The 18,376-nt window shown below is 51.1% G+C and overlaps 2 protein-coding genes across 2 annotated transcripts; one reads left to right on the plus strand and one right to left on the minus strand.

Annotated features, from left to right (window-relative positions):
• Window positions 1–9,309: 9,309 nt before the first annotated feature.
• ADO (2-aminoethanethiol dioxygenase) lies at window positions 9,310–12,373 on the plus strand. The gene has a single exon (XM_059477494.1). It carries the CDS (start codon window positions 9,310–9,312, stop codon window positions 10,048–10,050), a length of 741 nt encoding a protein of 246 aa, XP_059333477.1. The 3' UTR covers window positions 10,051–12,373.
• A 2,298-nt stretch (window positions 12,374–14,671) lies between these two features.
• On the minus strand, window positions 14,672–16,473 carry EGR2 (early growth response 2). Its single transcript, XM_059477449.1, has 2 exons — window positions 16,221–16,473; window positions 14,672–15,876 (listed from the first exon to the last, which is right to left on the minus strand). Exons 1-2 carry the CDS (start codon window positions 16,396–16,398, stop codon window positions 14,672–14,674), a joined length of 1,383 nt encoding a protein of 460 aa, XP_059333432.1. The 5' UTR covers window positions 16,399–16,473.
• Between the last annotated feature and the right edge of the window lie 1,903 nt (window positions 16,474–18,376).

The raw sequence follows: 18,376 nt of genomic DNA on the forward strand, positions 1-18,376 counted from the left end.
AGTTTGTATTTCCAACAATTAAATACTGAATTCTTCTTTTAGGAGTCATTCAGAAGTCAGACTTACACAATTATTTGCATACACAGCCACTTTATTTCAGCCTCCAATACAAAAAGCTATTAACAGCTGGCCAGATTCTGCTCTCATTTGTCCCAGTGCAAAACTGTCATTTTCATTAAGATCAGTGGAGCCAGAGTTTCATACCATACATGGGAGAGCAGCACCCCTTTTTCACTGAGGCACCTCACACTGCCAGTGGCACATGTGACCTGAAGGTTTCTGTTCTGTGGCACAGGCCACCAGTTCTGCTCACTGTTCTTCTAACTCTTCTACAGCCTCACCATATCACTCATGGCCTTTATTTTAAATGGACTTTGTTTCACTGACAGACCAGAGCACATTACTTATTCCCTTAATTCACTGGATTTACCAGAACAACACTAGCTGAGTACCACTGAACAAAAGGCAAATTTGTTTCTACAGTGTATTTACACACAATAAATGAACCAATCAAGCAAACAAACTGTACACAGCGTTCCCTATTATTAATTGAAACCAGAAGAAACTCTCCTCAGTATTTCCAGTACTTATAAGTATGCTTACATCCTATGTAACCCAGGGCTTACAACAATTACTTGGTCCTGAAAGCTTTGAGACAAGTTTTCTCCACAGTATTTACTCCCTGGAACCCAAAGGAGCCAACAAATAACTGGTCTCCAATACTGTTTCTTCAGTGCCCTCCACACCAAGGGCAAATTTTGCTGATTCTTCCTGACTGACAGATCACCCTGGTTTAACTTGCAGGACCCCCTCTGCTATAAATGTCACAGCCATGGGAACACTCCTGGTGTAACACCTGGCCAGTGAGGGACGGGCAGCTGGGGGCCAGTGGGCACCAGGACAAGGGCACTGGGGAACAAGCATGCTGCTGCCACTCAGTCCATTACAAGGGGCACAAGAGCATGCACAGCCAGCCTGAGAGAACAGAAATCTTAACTGCACTGCTCTGCATGCCCACAACACCTGGCTTAGGAGTCACTGCTCTGCTCCTCTACAGACACGGTGTTTGGAAGTGCATAACCATTGCTTTGTGCTTCTATTTCTTTCTGGTAATTAATAAAGCAACTCCCAGTTATAAGACATGTGAGCATTTGTGACCATGATGAGGTTCATGAAGGTACAGCCCTTGGTATGCAACACACACAGAGCTGTGGCTGAACAAGCTCTTGGTGCTCCCATCAGGCAGTGTGACCTCAGACTGGAGGCACACAGCACCCCATGCAGCCCCATCCTGCAGGACTGTGTGCCCTGCAGACACAGATTTCTGCCACCTCGTGTGAGCACACAGCCTGAGAGGCAAACTCCCCCAGATACCTCCCCTTGCACAAAGGGAAAAGTAACTTATTTCACAAATACAAGGCACACTGAATCACCCCAGCCTGACTACTGATCCATGCCAAATAAATAGTGCTAGTTTCAAGGAGCTCCTTCTGACACCCTTCCACTGAATAATTTAATTGAAGGGAAAAACTTGACATGTCACAGCACAGTGTATCTGATGCTAATTCACATGTCTTTTTTTCCCTATTAGAATACATGGAAGCAGAAGGTTGTCACATTTTTCAAGAAAAAATGCTAATAAGTGGGTTTTAGCTCTCTGGTAAGCCTGGAAAACAAGGCAAGGGGCGAGCCAGCTCCTCTGTGCACAATCCCACCAGAGCATACCTACATGAGGCAGAAAACCAAGAAAAGAATCAGATAATTGTGTTCCAAGAGTGCACAGCCAGATTTGTAAACAGAGAACATGGTCACTGTTTGAAATGGAGTATTATCATCTCAATAAAGCAGCAGTAAGAGACTAGGCATTCAACATTTTAATTCCCAGGTAAAGCTCGGGTAAAAGCACAGCAAATTTACAAAACAGCTCTTAAGTGCTTAGCAAGGACATCAGTCAGGCTGCTTGGACAACCTTACTTGCACCTTCTTGTACAGGGAATGAGTGACTGGATACTGTAATGCAGTATTTGCCTGGAGTGTAAGTCTAGTAACAGCTTCAGAGGCAGAATGCGGGTATTCTGCCTCCAATACCCGTAGGCTGACACAGCATACATGGGTTACAAATATGTTCTATTTAGCATTATGCATACACCAACAAATATACATGCAAATAACCTTGATAAATCAAGTACTCGTGAGATTTTTTTTTTAATATTCTCCCAAATATTTGCCACTGTGACTGCAATCCCTTCCAAAGGGAGAAGCACCAGTACAAGTCCAGAAGGTTACATGAATGAGGACCTCACTCCCCCTGCACACCAGGAAGAACTTGCACTGTATAATAAGGACAAAGCTTTTAGCACAACTCAAAAGCCACAAGGACCTACAGCCTACAACAGGAACACAGCAGAAGAGATCAAGAAGAGATCAGAGACTTTGTTAGGTGAAAAGAAAGCAAAATATGCAAAGTTACGCAATTGTTTTGTGGGCTTAAAATTGTGTTGGCATCCTCATACAGTGCTGTAAATTTAAGTACACACATAAAGATACAAATACAGTTACAACACTGTCATGAGTTCCATGCAAATAGTTCTGTATGAGCCAAGTCAACTCCTGTGTGCAAGGCTCTCTGCAGGATCAGGACTGTAACCTATGTACAGAAATGCTGGTAAAATGTGTTTATGTAATATGTAAATAGATAAAGAAAAGTACATTCACACCAACTACTGAGGAAAGAAAACTAATCATTTTTCTACTGCTAAAAGTACTGAATCACTTACCATCTGGTTTGTGAGGGAAAAAACTCAGTCCAATCCAGCTATGAAGAAAATCCTGTCTAAAAAAAGTAATCACATGCTAGATCCCCCTAAGTTTAATTTCCAATCATTTTAACACAGAGACATGGAGAATTTTGTTTTTCTGGAGATAAAAAAAACCCAAACCAACAGTAAGAAGGATGTGTGGCTTGTTAGGCCCTGATCCTTCTATGGGAAATAGTAGAAGTTAGTTTTCAGAAAAAATGTGGTTTCTGCATCAGTTTCTGATGGAATTCATTCTAATTTTCCAAGAAAAAGCTACCACACTTTTGTTACCATGCTGTGAGATGCAAAAGTAAAATAAAGATATTTAGTATTTGAACTAACTTGCCATTATACCTTGACAACTTTGTGATGGATCCTCCATCATCCCAAGCTGTTACTGACAGGTATATTACTCTACCCGAAAAAGGGCATGTGGTCACATAAATACTCTGAGCATTAAACCACAACCAGCAAAGGTCATGTTTATGGCTCTGGCAAAGATGAGTCATTTCCAAACTTGTGACTTGTCACTTTGTCCTCAAACACACCACCACTATCTTAATTTGTAAAGAAATTAAAAATTTTATATCATCATTTCAATCCACACTTCAAAACCCAGCCTACACACTGCACTGATCTTCCAAAGGCCTTTGTATGTCCCCTTTAACAGCTGTATGTCATGGAATCAAACTTCCCTCATTCCCTGCACCACACCAACTCAGCTCTTGGTGCTGCCTCTCTGGAACATCCCCCTGACCTCATTCACTAGCATCTCTTCCTTCTCTTTTTCCTTGATATTTTTCTCTACTAATTGCCAATGATTTCTAATTGATGTTCTTTGATTTGGATGCAGTCAGACACTGGTTGTTCTCTCAAAGAGAGATCAGTGCTATGCATTTCATATGTTATTACCCTGGGTGGCTGTAACAGTTCTGCAGCTCTTGGCCTTTTTCTTCTGCTTCCCTCAGTCCACTTCACTTGCTTCAACACTTGAATAAAATTTCCTTCCTCCTCACAGAGGCATGGAGTCTAACACAGATCATTTACCTATGGGAGAGAGAATGATTTTATTGGATTTACCAATTAACGTAAACCTTACAAACCCCAAAAACACTGAAAGAAATTTCCATCCCACTAAATACCTTACCCACTAAGTTTTACTCTTTTGCTGCTGAACACTAAGTCTTTCTATGAAAAAATATAGCTATTATTTATTTAAATTGGAAAAATATTATTTGGCTGTTTTTTCCTTCCTAAATTTGTCATTGTTGATTAGCCCTATATAGATTCCCACTGGGATAAACTTGATCCCAAATCATTAAGAAATTAAGTAGTTCTCTCTCTTGCTGAAAAATTATTCTTAAAATAATGTGCTACATGTATAAGCAAAGGCAATTAAGTTGCTATGGCTTGACCTGTGTGACAACCATACCCAGTCCTCACTCGTGATTGTGAGAAACAAAGGCTTAGCATCCAGATACTCTGTGCTGATGCATTTTTGGCAGCGAGGGAAGGCTATGAGTGAGCAATGTGACTCAGAGGCACAGCAGTAACTCTTTAAGCCACTGACACAGATTACTTTAGACCTTGCTAGTAAGGCTGTTCAGAGTTGGTGTGTGACCACTACTTAGTGGTCACTCCAAGCACTGGCAGTCCCACACTTGGCACCCTCTGGGACCCCAGAGTTAGTGACCACCCTACTGCTACCTACTGCCAATTCTTGGGCTCTGAGAGAGTGGAATCACACCCTAGCCTAGGATAAAAGTGCTCTTTTACTGCACCTATCACACAGCAGGTAAAAGTAAATATGGCACTGAGGTCAGTGATAATGAGAGAACAGACATGCACAGGGACACAGGGCTTTCCCTCAGGGGAGCAGCTTCCCTCCTCCCCACAGCCCTGGACAGCCAGTGAGTTCAGAAGGAGTATGGCCATGGCTAATTCACAGCTCCCATCACCACAGGCTAACCTGGGCAGCACCACAGCCACCAGCACACACCCGACTCACACCAGTGGAAAGCATGAAGTTGGTGGAGCTGAGCTCAGATGATCACAGTAAGGATCATTATTCCTGCAAATTCATGCACAGGGAGTTGCATGCTGCACAGCCTTTCCTACTCTGAGTCACTCCAACTCCTGCTCTAGGCTGCTCCGTAGCAAACTGTCAATAAAACCCATTAATGATGTGCCTTACATAGAAACAGTGCACTTAACTGAGGAGCTACAACACATGAAGAGTCAGCAAGGGGTGAATTATGTGGTTCATAGAACCACAGAATGGCCTGGGTAGGGACTGACCTTAAAGATCATCTACATCTAGTTCCAACTCCCCTGCCATGGGCAGACACCTTGCACTACACCACGATGCTCAGAGCCCAGTTCAGCCTGGCCTTGAACACCTCCAGGGATGGGGCAGCCACTGAGGGCAACCTGTGCAGGGCCTCAACACACCCACAGTAAACACATTTTTCATATCTACTCTAAATCTACTCTCCTTCAAACTGAACCCATCACCCCTTGTCCTGCCACTACAAGCCTCAGTGAAAAGTCCATCTCCACCTCTCTTCAGGTACTGGAAGGCCACAATTAGCTCACCCCTAAGCCATCCATTGTCCAGGCTGAACAAACCCAATTCTCTCAGCCTTTTCTTGCAGGAGACTTGCTCTGTCCCTCTCATCATTTTGGTTGCCTCCTCTGGACTCTCTCCAGCAGTTAATGGAATGCAGGATGCATCTCAGTAAAGAAGTGGTAAAGGTGGGTGGGAGTCTTAATGTTGCATAGATCTGCTTGATGTTTGGTATATATATGAACCTAATTCCCCTTTTGATTTCAGTGCAGTTATATCTAGCACTCCCCTGTGTTTCTGCTGATATATAAATTCTCTGATGAATAATTGATAACCAACTTTCTTTTACATAAGCCTTTACTGGAGAGCCAGCAGATATTACAGACATGTTGTTTGTCTTCCCTCTTTTTAGTCCTGTTCTCATCTGAGTCACATTTGGCCAGCATTCCTATCTAGCTCCTCGACTTGTGGCAGCTATTAAAAAAAAAACAACAAAACAACACACACCTTTGAAGATCCAGTGGCAGGAACAGAGCAAAGCTGCTCTTTGACAGAGATTCTTGGGTTTTGTCCTATGTAAGTACAATCTGCAAGTGTTGGCAGCATTATAACAGAGGGTGGTTTCTGTACTGCCTGTCCAAACTCTGACTCTTGTCAAACATTCTGGCCTTGTGACACAACATTTAGCAACAGGTAACCACTGACTTGCTACACAAGCAGCTGACATTTTCATCCATTACATACAGATGGTTTTATCTGATGGCTACAGGGAATTCTAACTTCTCAAAAGAAATTGGGAGGATATGGGGAGCAACCCTTAAAAGAAAGCTAGAATTAATCAGGGTTTTTCACAAGCTGTACTATGTATCAGCAACAAAGAAGCAAGAAGTTGCTCAGTTTAGAGTCCAGGTAGAAAGGGGAGGAGGCTGAAGGTAGTGGGGTTGGGCAGGAGAAAACAGCTGTGACACTTCTCGTTCTCTTTCAGTGTGTGGAGAAACAAAACAAACACAGGAGGAGACCAAAACCTGAACCTGACCTCTCGCTCACTGGTTCTATCATAAAACCTCCAGCTGAACTTTGGTCACTGCATTACCAACACAATGCAGTCCCAAAGCCTGGCCAAGCAACTACACGTGATTTTTTTTTTTTCTCACATATGCTCAAGATAGTAGAGGCCAGTTAAGAATATGGCCTTTCAGAAGAAAAAACATGTCAATTCAATTGCCAGCTGGCTGGACAGTTTGCTTTTCTGTTGAGGTTGGTTTCTGGGTTTATTTGAATATCCCTGCACTGAAAAAATGTGGGTGTGATACAGGATTTAACTGGAACATTAATATATTTTTGTGTGTATCTGTTAGAAATGGCAATCAATACAGCAGTTAAAAACATTGGTGATTGTAAGGTGATCAATTACACAAAATATAAACCTCATCACCAGTTTAACATTGCACCAGAATTGTCCACGTAAAGATGTTCTTAAAATCTTAATAAACATCCTTATACGTAGAACTTATGATTCATGGTTTACAGAGTGATAAGTAGTGAAAGGATCAAGGAACTCACCTAACACCTCTCAGCAAGGCAAGAGAAAGCTGAGTTCAGACTCAGGATCCTGCTTTTCCCTGCTGATCTTTCCTTCAACTGCAAGTTACTCCAAGAGCACAATGTACAACAAATACCAAGCATTTGTTTCCACAAAAGATGATTTTTGTGCTGCATAGAAAAAGAACCAGTGTGTCCAAAAGTGAGTGTTCTAGCACTCACAGCAAGCAGAGTGCAAGCGTTGGGGTAGGACACGAATAGATGGCCAATAAAGAATTTATCGTTATCACTGATAACGGTACTGGCAAAAATTCCAGTGCACATCTTCACAATTAAATTGCCTGCCCCTGTGAACGGGGCTGAATAGAAGAGCACACTGAACATGGAGCCTTCCAATCCTTCCGCTTCTGACAAAATGCCAGTTGCCACCCAATGCAACAGCAATGAGTGTGATCAGCAGTCCATTCCCATGCAGGAAGGCTCACAGACCTTTAAAGACTCTCCCTCTCCACTTGGGATAATTAATGCCCCCTCATGCTACGCATCCTGCCACACAGACCTGTTCCTGCCAGGTACAGAAATACACATCCCATCTTCACCCTGTGCTCCCAATGCTGGCACGGGAAAATCACTCAGCACTTAACAAACAGCTGAAGATTGCAGTGCTTTGTAGCTTCAGGTGGAACTTGAAAGCAGCAAGCCAAATGAGCATCCTCCTCTGTGGAGAGAGATGCAACTATGCCATGACCTGAATTTGCGTTCTGTGCACCAAATTTATTTATAGAGGACAGGAAATAGTTTTGGGGGAAAAGATCCAAGACACATCTTTGTCTACAGCATCAGTATTTCATCCTCTACTGGGCCATCACATGTCACAACACTTGTATTTCTGATTCATGTAGAGTATTTATCATTCACGTGAGGGTGCTGAGACTCTTCAACAGGTTGCCCAGAGATCCTGTGGATGCCCCATCCCTGGCAGTGTTCAAAGCCAGGTTTAATGGATCCTGAGCAACCTGATCTAGCAGGTGGCATTCCTGCCCATGGTGCTATGTACCAAGAATCAGATGATCTTTAAGGTCCCTTCCAACACAAACGGTTCTGTGATAATGTGTAAGAATACTGTAAAGCCATGTGCATCTTAAGCTTAATGCATATCTTACAACTTCAGTTTGCCTTTAATCAAGAAAATACATTGGTTTACCTGGTTTTAAAATGAATTTTTTAACCTGACAGGCTGCAGCCTCTGGAGTCAAATTTGATTATGTAATATCATTCAGCTGTTTCTCAAAACCTAGACCTACCATGGTACTTAAATGCTACACATCCATGCAAGTAATTGAACTCAAGGTGGAATGAGCCTATATATTTCTGTGACCAGAGCCTAACCTTGTTAAAAAATCCCAGCATTAACAGGTTAAATTCTGACTTCAAAACCAAGAATTTTTAGGCATGATCTGCTACGTGCAGCCACGCTGATTGGAAAGAAGGTAATAGGATCATTGCTGCAAATCTACAAATTAAATAAAAACCTGGCAAAATAAATGCAGGACCATTTTTGTACATTAGCCTGAAACAACCACATGCAGGCTCCACCAGGCTGGAGCTGAGCCAAAAGATTATCCATCCTTTCTGTTACACATGGATTCTCTGAGGATCGGCATCTGGAACTCTGTGTGCTCGTCGGTGTTCACCTGTGGTTAAAGATAACGAATTCAGACACAATCACACTCAGAAGGGACCATAAGGAGATGCATGAAGGACAGGACGTGCCGTACAGCACGACCTCGACCCAATGCTGAAATGAGAGACGCAGTGCCACAAAACTCAAATCTGATAAGTTTGCCCAAATAACGTGGTTGTATCAAGCAGTTAGTGATAAAAGATGAATTGTCTATGGGCAGTTGCCATACGCCCAGGACACCGCACTTGCACTACCTTGCTCAGTTTTACATGGCTTAACTCCAAGCCAAGTAACAAGTTGCTCCTGTGCTTCCTCAGCCCCGCACAGTGGTGGGGAGGAAACCCGTGGCATGGGCAACTCACTGCCGTGGTTTCCCCGTCCCCAGCGCAGCCCCCGGTCAGCCGTACCAGAGCCCCGGGGAGCGGGACCCCTCAGCCCCTCAGCGGCCGCTCCCGCCGGCCCGTCTCCCCTCAGCGCGCAAGGACAGCAGCCCCAAGCCCTGGGAGCCAGCCCGCCCCGCGGCCCCCCGCGGCCCGCCGCGCCCCCTCACCTCTGCTGCCCTCCTCCTCTTCCTTCATCCGCGCTCCCCGGCGGGGCCCCAGCCCGGACTACGAGCCCCGTGGTGCCCGGCGGCAGCGCGGCTGCGCGGCGGGCCGGGGGGCAGTGGCGGAAGCGGAGCCGGGCCCCGCCCGCCGCGGCCGGGCCGGGCCGTTGCCGCCATGCCCCGGGACAACATGGCCTCCCTGATCCAGCGGGTGGCGCGGCAGGCGCGCATCACCTTCCGCAGCCCGGCGGGCCCAGCCTTCGGGGAGAACCTGCACCGCCTGCAGCAGCTGCTGGACAAGGTGCGCGCCGAGGACTTGCACTTGGCGCCGCGGGGGCCGTCGGCCGCGGCGGCGGCGTCCGGCGGGGGTCCGCCGTGGGCCGGCGTGGTGCCTCCCGTCAGCTACATGCACATCTGCGAGACGGAGAACTTCAGCATGGGCGTGTTTCTGCTGCGGAGCGGCGCCTGCATCCCGCTACACGACCACCCGGGCATGAACGGCATGCTGAAGGTGCTGTACGGCACGCTGCGCATCGCCTGCATGGACACGCTGCCCTCCGGGGCGGCCTCCGCCCCGCCGCCTCCCGCCGCTGGCAGCGGGCCGTGCCTGCGCGCCCTTTTCCGCTCCCGCCAGCACTATACGCCCGCCTCGCCGCCCTGCCTGCTCTCGCCGCACACCGACAATCTCCACCAAATCGATGCTGTGGACGGGCCTGCCGCCTTTCTCGACATCCTGGCGCCGCCCTACGACCCCCAGCACGGCCGGGACTGCCACTACTACCGGCTGCTGGAGGGGCCGCCGGCGGGCGCGGAGCCGCCCGCGCTGCCGCGAGAGGTGTGGCTGATGGAGACCCCGCAGGCCTCCGACTTCTGGTGCGGGGGCGAGCCCTACCCTGGGCCTCGCGTCTGCCTCTGAGTCGCCGCCGGCGGCCCGTGCCGGGCGGCGGCCGCTAGGGACGATGTGCGCTCGCCCCGCCGAGAGGGGAACCGGCCGCCCCCCGAGCCCGACGGACAGCGGTGTCCCGTGCGGGCTGGAGCTTCGCGGGAGCGCCGTGGGTCAGAGCCTTCCTCTGATCGCGGGCTTCGTGAGTCGGGGAAATAAAGCGCCAGAACGTGTTTATGCCCTTGGGGCCGATGTGCGGGAGCAGCATGATTAAGCTGCTCAGCTGAAGGGTCGGGGAAATATTCCAGCATCCTGTGTAAATAGTTAGGGCCACTTATCAGGGAGAGGGGTTCAGGCTCCAAAGGGAGAGTAAATGCAATAAGAATTTTCACACAGTTCCCCAGCTTTTCCCAGTGGGGTTCCCTCTTCTAGAGCCAGCTGGCACCACGGGACCAGGGCACTCTACCCACTGAGTTTGGGAAGGGACGTTGGTCTGGCTACAGCCTTTGGGGACTGTCTCCAGAGCGACTCTCAAGAAGAGCTGTACCCTGCTAGTAAATAACAAATCCAGAACAACTCCTGAGCCAGGACATGCTCCTCCAGCAAATGCCAGTGATCAATCCCCAGGGCTGGAGTTAAGGAAATAACTGCTCCAAATGGACACTGTCAGGTTCAGAGTTATTTTTCAACAGTTCTTTTAAGTGTCATATACAAGATCTCACTATTGCAACTGAGAATTACTGAGTGCATCTATGCATACTTCCTTCAGCTAGAAGGAGACAGCTGCTGATTAACCTCGCTTGGAACCTCTAATGCAGCAGTGGCAGAAACTGGGCATCATAAAAGAAAAAACAACTATCCACTGTTGTGAAAGCTATTCTAGAAACACGGCGTATTTGCAAACCCTCAGTATACAGCAGCGCATACCTAGGTACTGCTAAGATTTGACCTGATGTCTTCTCTTTAAAGCGTGGTCTGTGTTTTTATATGTGAACGCTTTGGGCTTTTGAGGCCTTGCAGTTTCCCTCTTTATACTGTTTATAAGGACTACTTTTTCATAAGGCTTTTAAATAAACCTAGAGTGGAAGAGAGACCACGAATTCCGCCTTGCTATGATGGAAGTGGTCCGGAGATGCAGTTTGTCCACAGAAAGGGAAGGGATGCAATCTTTCTAACACAGAAGAGAGTTTTTCTACAGGTGAAGTGCCCCATCTGTGCTGCAGGGACTGGTCTTGTGCCTGTTCATCCTAATGCACACTTCATACCACAAACCCAGGCCAGGGCAGCCTTGGCCATCTTAGTCCTGATTGAGAATTTGAGTAAGAAAACGCAAGTTAGCAACCTCCTGAGTGATGTACCAGCCTGCTCCAGGAATCATTTCACAACTGGCTTTACTTTTCTGTGTATTTGTAAAAGCAGACTTGTTTTTCCTGTACAGTGGCTTGTATGTGTGAATTTTTAAATGATTCTGATATGGCATTGCTGCTTTTTTTTTTTTTCCCGGCCTGTGAAAGAATGAATGTAATATACAGTCAGCATTATGCATCCATGGATTAATTCTTTTGCAAGGAAAAATTGGTAGAAATTATTTCAGGCAATTTCCATTTATTCTTTGAGCATTTAAAGGTATCTGATATTTCTGCAGCTGGCTTACCTGTTTTTCTTGGAATTCCCCTGCAGCTTAGCATTAGTTAATGTTTAACAATTCTTGATCGAATGTAGTCATTAATTATAAGGCAATGCCTCCCTGTGTTACAGCCTGTTTCTACCTCTCTCCAAGCCTAACAAAGACAGTTATCCTTTTTCACAAGTCCACAAAGAAGATAGCATGGTGCATGCAAACAGCTGTACTGGACAAACAAACTGCGACAGTGAGCATTTTTTATCCTATCTGCTCTATCCTCCCCTTAGGTCTGTCTGCTGAGTTTTTAATTTTTTTCCTCCATGTGAAAACCTAGTCAAGATGTTTAGTGGGACAGTATTTAATGCATCTTTCTGAAGAGGACAGCATGGTCACGCCGCAGAGTGCTGTTAACCATGGCAAAACCTTTTGTTTCCTTTTTTTTCTTTTTTTTTTTTCCTTTTTTTTTTAATTAAGGTGTTATTATCAAAATATTTAAAGCTGGAAAAATAGCAAAGAAAACCTGAGATGCATTTTTTTTAAAAGCCTCTTTGTGTAACTTCTTGCTTACTCACTAGTTGAAACTTACTTCCTATGTTCTGGATATCTGTAAGCAGAAGGTTTAAGTCTGTAATGCCATTCCTTCTCTCTGCAGTCTGGTTATTGTGTTTTCACAACAGCAAAATAACTGTTATTGCTGAATTGTAGAATAAATACAGGATATCTCACCAGTGACCAGTCATTACTTTCCTTCACAAGTAAGACAGCCTTGAGCCAAGCACGGTACCGAGCTCTAGTTTCCTTTGCCTGACAGTCCGAACAGTGGGACCGGCTTTTCCTTGGGAGGCGATGCTTAGCACTGGATTCTCAGCCCAGATCCTGCAGGCAAATCCAGGCACATACACTATTGCTGCTTTTGAAGCTGCCCCTCAATGTAAGGCACACACAGGAGTCTAGCACCATTGATACTGTGCCATGTGAGATGATGCTCTTGTAGCCGTACACTAGTCACCAGTAGTTTCCTTAGTTCACCTCTTTTACTATTTCAGTGTTGTTTATATGATTTTTGCTTTTAATTTTGGTTTTAATTTTGTAGCATGGCTGGTGACAGTAGTTTGGACAGTGCAGGGGGAGCCTTGGATTGTGTGTTTGGGTGGCTGAGATACCAGTTTCTCTTAAGATGCTCTGGCTGTGACCGAGCTGTGGTGGTGCCTTCAGAAGCCCAGCAGTTGAGGAGGCTGCAGCTTCTGTATGACATCCCTCCAGCAGCAGGCTGTGGTCTCTTGGGAGCCAGGACCACGTGGGAATAGGTGGCAAAACTGCAAACCAGGGTGTGAAGGCTTACTTGTGCTGCTAAGGTGGATGGTGGGGCAGTGAGCACGGCTTCCCCTGCACAGGCTGATCCATGCCCAACTTTAAAAGCTGTCTTGATTCAGAATCAGATTGTGACTTCAGCTCCCATGGAAGAGCAGCTGCCCCAAAAGCCGGCATGACTTCCAGAAAATGGGAAGCAGGGATTTCTATCAGACAGAAAAGGCAGGTGCTGCTGGGGCTTTGCACTATGGGACCTAACACCTGGGCAAGCAGAGGCCGGGAACCACCAAGAAAGAACTCAACCCCTTCGCCCTGCTGTGCGGGGCTGTGGCATTAGGGATGCCCATCCTGCACAGCTCAGTTCTGCAGTGCGGGCCGCACCAGGGATCTGCATGGCAGAGGGGCAAGCCCGCGGGGCGCTTACGGCCCTGCGCCGATGGCGGGATCCGAGGGTGGGCCGAGGCCGGGATAGCATTTAAAAAAACATTAACCAAAATAAGCTTACAAGGAAAAAAAAAAAAGGCACGATATTGCGGCCATGTGGGTTCAGAAAAACAGTCGGGCTGTGCCGCGGGGGTGAGCGCCGCCGCCCCGGGCCGCTGCGGAGCCCCCGAGCGCGGGCGCGGCGCCGCCCGCGCAGCCCCGCGCCGCCAGGAGCCGCTTCCCCCGAGCGGCGGCCGTCGGGGCGGCGGTACGCACTGTTCCGGAGCCCACTCGCGGAGGTTGCCTGGGGCGGATCGTAACCGCGGAACAAAACAGAATGAGTCAAAAAAAACCCACCCCGCTCCCTGGTTAATATTATCCCGTCTCTCGTCTCCGAGGGAAATTCCCGCGCCCAAAAGCGAGTGTTTGTACGCTGGGGCCGAGGCCGCAGGTTTTCCACGCCGAGGCTTTGCGGGGCGGTGCGGTGCGCCCATCGGACCCGGGCTGGGCTGCCCCGCAGCCCTCCGCCGCCGGGACCCGGCGCGGGTCGGGGACGAGCGGGGGATAAACCCCTCCCTGGGTCAGGCCAGGGAACCTACGGAAATAAAGATGTCAATTTAGCATAATTAAGAGATTTATTTGTCGTCTTTTATAAACTTTGTAAGCACCTACCCTATTGTCGAAAAGTTTATTTACAGAGTGGCCAGAAAGATAAAGATACCCCCCTCTCCTTCCAGCCCCTGTTAGTGGTTGTGCATTATTCGTGTTACCTGCGGCGCACTGGGTGCCGGCCGACCACGGGCGCCGGTCCCAGCCCGAGTATTTACATCCTGTCCCAAGTCCTACTACAAACGGAACACTTTCAAGTCACCAAAAAGGAAAACAAAACCAAAACCCCAAACCAGTGCGTACAAAAATATAGTCTCTAAAAAAAAAAAAAAATCCCAATATTAATAGGCAGAAATGTACAGCCATACTAAAACCAGGGAGGGAAAAACTTTCCGGTCTCGGTGTCGCCGCTGTCGTCGGAGCGGATCGGTAAGGCACCCCCCACATGCAGACAGGGGACCGGGCTCTACACCACACAAGGCACCAAGGACACCTCACCACGACGGCACTGCATGCATCCATCCTCCCGCCGCAGCCCCTATGTACACCCGCCGCTCCGGCCCGCCCCGGCCCGGGGGAGCCCCGCGGCGCCGCCAGGTGCTCGTCGCGCCCCGCCGGGCCCCGCTCCGCTCCGCGCCCGCCGCGCTCGGCGGCGGCTCCGCGCTGGGTCCTGCGCGTCCCGCGCCGTCAGGGCGTCCGCGTCCGCGCCGCGCAGGGGGCCAGGGCGGCCGTGCCGCTCCCGCCGCCGGGTTGCGGGCACCCGCCGGCGGCGGCGGCTCCTTTTCGTTCCTTCTGGCGCAGGTGAATCTTCGTGTGCCGCTTCCTTTCGTCGGAGCGGGCGAACTTCCTGCCGCAGAAGTCGCAGGCGAAGGGTTTCTCGCCGGTGTGCGTGCGAATGTGGGTGGTGAGGTGGTCGCTGCGGCTGAAGTTCCGCATGCAGATACGGCACTGGAAGGGCTTGTGGCCCGTGTGGATGCGGATGTGCCGGGTGAGCTCGTCGGAGCGGGAGAAGCGGCGGTCGCAGCCCTCGGCGGGGCACGGGTAGGGCCGCTCGTGGACCGGCGTCTTGCTGGGCCGGTTGGGGTACTTGCGGGGCCGCAGGATGGGCCGCAGCGGCAGGTGGTGCGGGCTGTAGGCGCCGGCGGGCAGCCGGGCGCCCGCACCCTCGCCCCCGCCGCTGCCGGGAGCGCTGCCGGGGGCGGCGCCCGCCGGGGGCGCCCCCATCGTGAAGTTGCGGATGGTGGAAAGCGGCGTGAGGGGCGGCGGGACGCGGAGCGAGTCGAGGGGGCAGGGGAAGGGCTTGCGGTCGGGGCCGGCGTGGAGCTCCCGCTGGCACTGGGGCGGCGGGAAGAAGCCGCCGTACTCGGGGATCATGGTGAAGAGCCCGCCGTCGGCCGCCGCCGCCTTCGGTGAGGGGTAGGAGGGCGGCGGGGGAAAAGGCAGTGCCCCGCCGCCGGCGGCGGGCAGGAAAGCCGAGGAGGGGTCTTGCGGGTACAGGTCACCGCAGCCCGAGTAGGGCGGCGGCGGAGGCGAGTAGAGATGCTCCAGGTCGGCTGGCTGGCCCTGTGCCATGGTGCAGCCGAGGGCCCCGGCCAGCGGGTTGGGGGAGGTGGCGGAGGCGGCGGTGGCCGAGGAGGCGGCGGAGGAGGCGGAGGAGGCGGCAGAGGAGGCGGCGGAGGAGGGCGTGCTGACCCCCTGCAGGATCCCCGCGCTCACGATGTTGATGATGCCCTCGGGGTAGCAACCGGCGCCAGGGTATTGCGGGTCGATGGAGAATTTGCCCATGTAGGTGAAGGTCTGATTGCGGGAAGCCGGAGCATTGGGGGCGAAGCCGCCACCGTAGGGCAGGTCCAGGGCCCGCTTGTCGCCCATGTCCACGTTGATCATGCCGTCTGGGGGGGCAAGGAGCAGGTCAGCCCTCCGCGCCGCCACCCGCCGGACGACCGGCACCGGTCCCAGCCACCGCCCGCCCCGGCCCAGCGCGGGGCTGCGGCGCGCACATGTTGCGCTCCGGAGGCAGGGGGGCTCCGAACCGACTGCAACTTTCCCCCCCGAGCTGGGTGCGGAGGTAGGGCTGCCGCGAAGGGGCGGCGGGGATCCGGCCGGGCGGCGGGAGAGCCCCGGAGAGGGTCCCGGCGCCCCGTCCCAGTCCGACCCCCGCCCGCCGCCCCGAGTCTCCGCCGCCCCGCCGCTCTCCGCAGGCGGCCCGGCCCGCACCTGCGAGGGCTCCGCTTACCTCCTGCCACACCGCTCATCTGGTCGAACGGCCCTGCCAGGTCGGCATTGGGGAAGATCGCGACCGAAGTTGGCAGCGCGGCGGAGATGTCATCCGCCGGGTAAATGCCCTCGGGGAGCTGGTGCACGAACCCACCGAGGGTCACCGGAATCTTGTCTACCGCCTTGGCGGTCATCATGGGGACAGCGGGGCGGCCGGGGGAGCGGCGCTCCCGGCTGGCGGTGGGCACTCGGGGCGGGGAGGGGAGGGAGAGGAGGGGGCGCTTCCCCCTGCCTCCCACTACCAGCGCGGGGGGACGGCGGGGAGCCGGCGCGGCATGTGCGGGCGGGCGGCCGCCCCGTCGCGGCGGTGCGGTGCCCGCGGTGCCCCGGGAGCGCCGCGCTCCCGCCGCAGCTCGCGCTGGAGGACAAGTCTGGCGGTAACTATTTATGGGGGCCCCCTGAATGCCCGGGACGTCACTGCCCATATAAGGACTGAGGAACGGGGCCCGGCCCGGTCACGTGGAAGCCGCGTGTGGGACCCGCCGGCCCGCGCCCGCCCCGACCCCCTCCCTGCGCACCCTCCGCGCCCCGCGGGGGCGGCCCCGACCCGCCCCGGCCCCGCTCGGCCCCCGCCGCCGCCCGCCGCGCCGCCCAGGGGGGTATTCCGGTGGCGGGGCCCTTGTCCTAAAAAGGCGAGGATCCGGCCCCGCCCCGCCTGCCCTTTTAGGGCTTGTTCCGGAAATTTTTAAAAGGTTCGGAAAAGCAGAGGAGGTCCCGGGGCCGCCCCGCCAGACCCCGCTCACTTTCTCAGCAGCCTGTAACCGCAAGCCGGCGGCGGGTCAGGAAACAGCCGCATTCACGGAATAGAGCTTCTCCTTTGTCAAAGAAAAAGTCATTTTAAAAAATAATTTTTTTCTTTCTGAATTACGGGTGGAAAGAGCCGCCGAACAGAGCGACTCGGCGGCGCTGCTTGTTTTGGAAAGTGTCTGATCTATATATACCGTCGCGAAAACGGAACCGCCTGCTCCGCCGTCGCTGGGTTGTTATTGTATCGGCGGGCACGGGCGAGGACGGGACGGGGAGGGTGGCGGGAGTGCCCCCCCGCCCCTCGTTCCGTTCTGACCCTACCCGTTCCCGCTTTGCTCAGTTCAACCCCGTGCTCCCACAGTTTCCATCCTCAGTAACATTTCCACCGCCGCTTTTGCTTTATTTCTCCGCGATCTCCTCCATAACGAGGGTATCAAACCCAAAGAGTGCTTAAATTCTGGCTTTTTCTTTTTTTTCTCCAAAGTACTAAAAATAACCTCCCTTGTGCCTCCCTTCCCAGGAGAAGCCAATCTTTCATATGCTGTTCCCAAGCTTAGAGCTTGCAGCCCCTACATCTTCTTGCTGATGAGGGTGTCAGATGTAATTATTTTTGAAAGCTGTATCCCGTGTCACTAATCTCATTACTTGGGGATATTTCATCTCGTGGCTGTTTATTACTGCATTTAGGAAAGCAACTCTCACATATGGTCTGTAGCGTGCGAGGCCCCTTTTCAATAGTCTGCAGTGAAAAAAACAACCCATTGACAACCCAAGCAGCAGCAAGACATGGCAACATATGAGAGATATTATGACAGTGCATTCCTGTTCCAAAGCAGCAAGCCAGAGAATACATAGGAAGCCTAAAAACTCTTCCCTTTCATTTTTAACTGCAGATATCAATGTTTACAGGTCTAACACATTACTGCCCGTGCCATAGAAGAGGGGTGTGCTCAGGCATCCCTATGGTGTATAGGCTTACCTTCTGCCTTGGCTCCCAAGCACTGTCACGGTGTCTCTCATGACCTTCTTTATCCACGCCACACCTCACACCCCAGCTGAGAAAGGCTCTTTCATTTCCTCCAGATCCTGGCCTTTGGTGATGCTCCAGGTTCATTACTTGTCCAGGCAGCAGAGTCCAGACTAGACAACAGCATCACTGGAAAAGTAAAGGTTTTTAGGGGCATTTGCTAAGGAATAGTAGGCATAAAGATAGATATTTGCCTTGATCAGGGAAGTATGCACAGCAATTAGTAAATATTTAACAGTGGTTTTTAACATAAATTTTTGTTACCTGTCCTCTCTAGCACTTAATGTACAGCCAATACAGTTTGACGTACGAGATTTAGTTGAAAGCAAGCTTTCAGTGGG

Source organism: Ammospiza nelsoni, chromosome 8, assembly GCF_027579445.1.
Source record: "Ammospiza nelsoni isolate bAmmNel1 chromosome 8, bAmmNel1.pri, whole genome shotgun sequence".
Classification (NCBI taxonomy): domain Eukaryota; kingdom Metazoa; phylum Chordata; class Aves; order Passeriformes; family Passerellidae; genus Ammospiza; species Ammospiza nelsoni.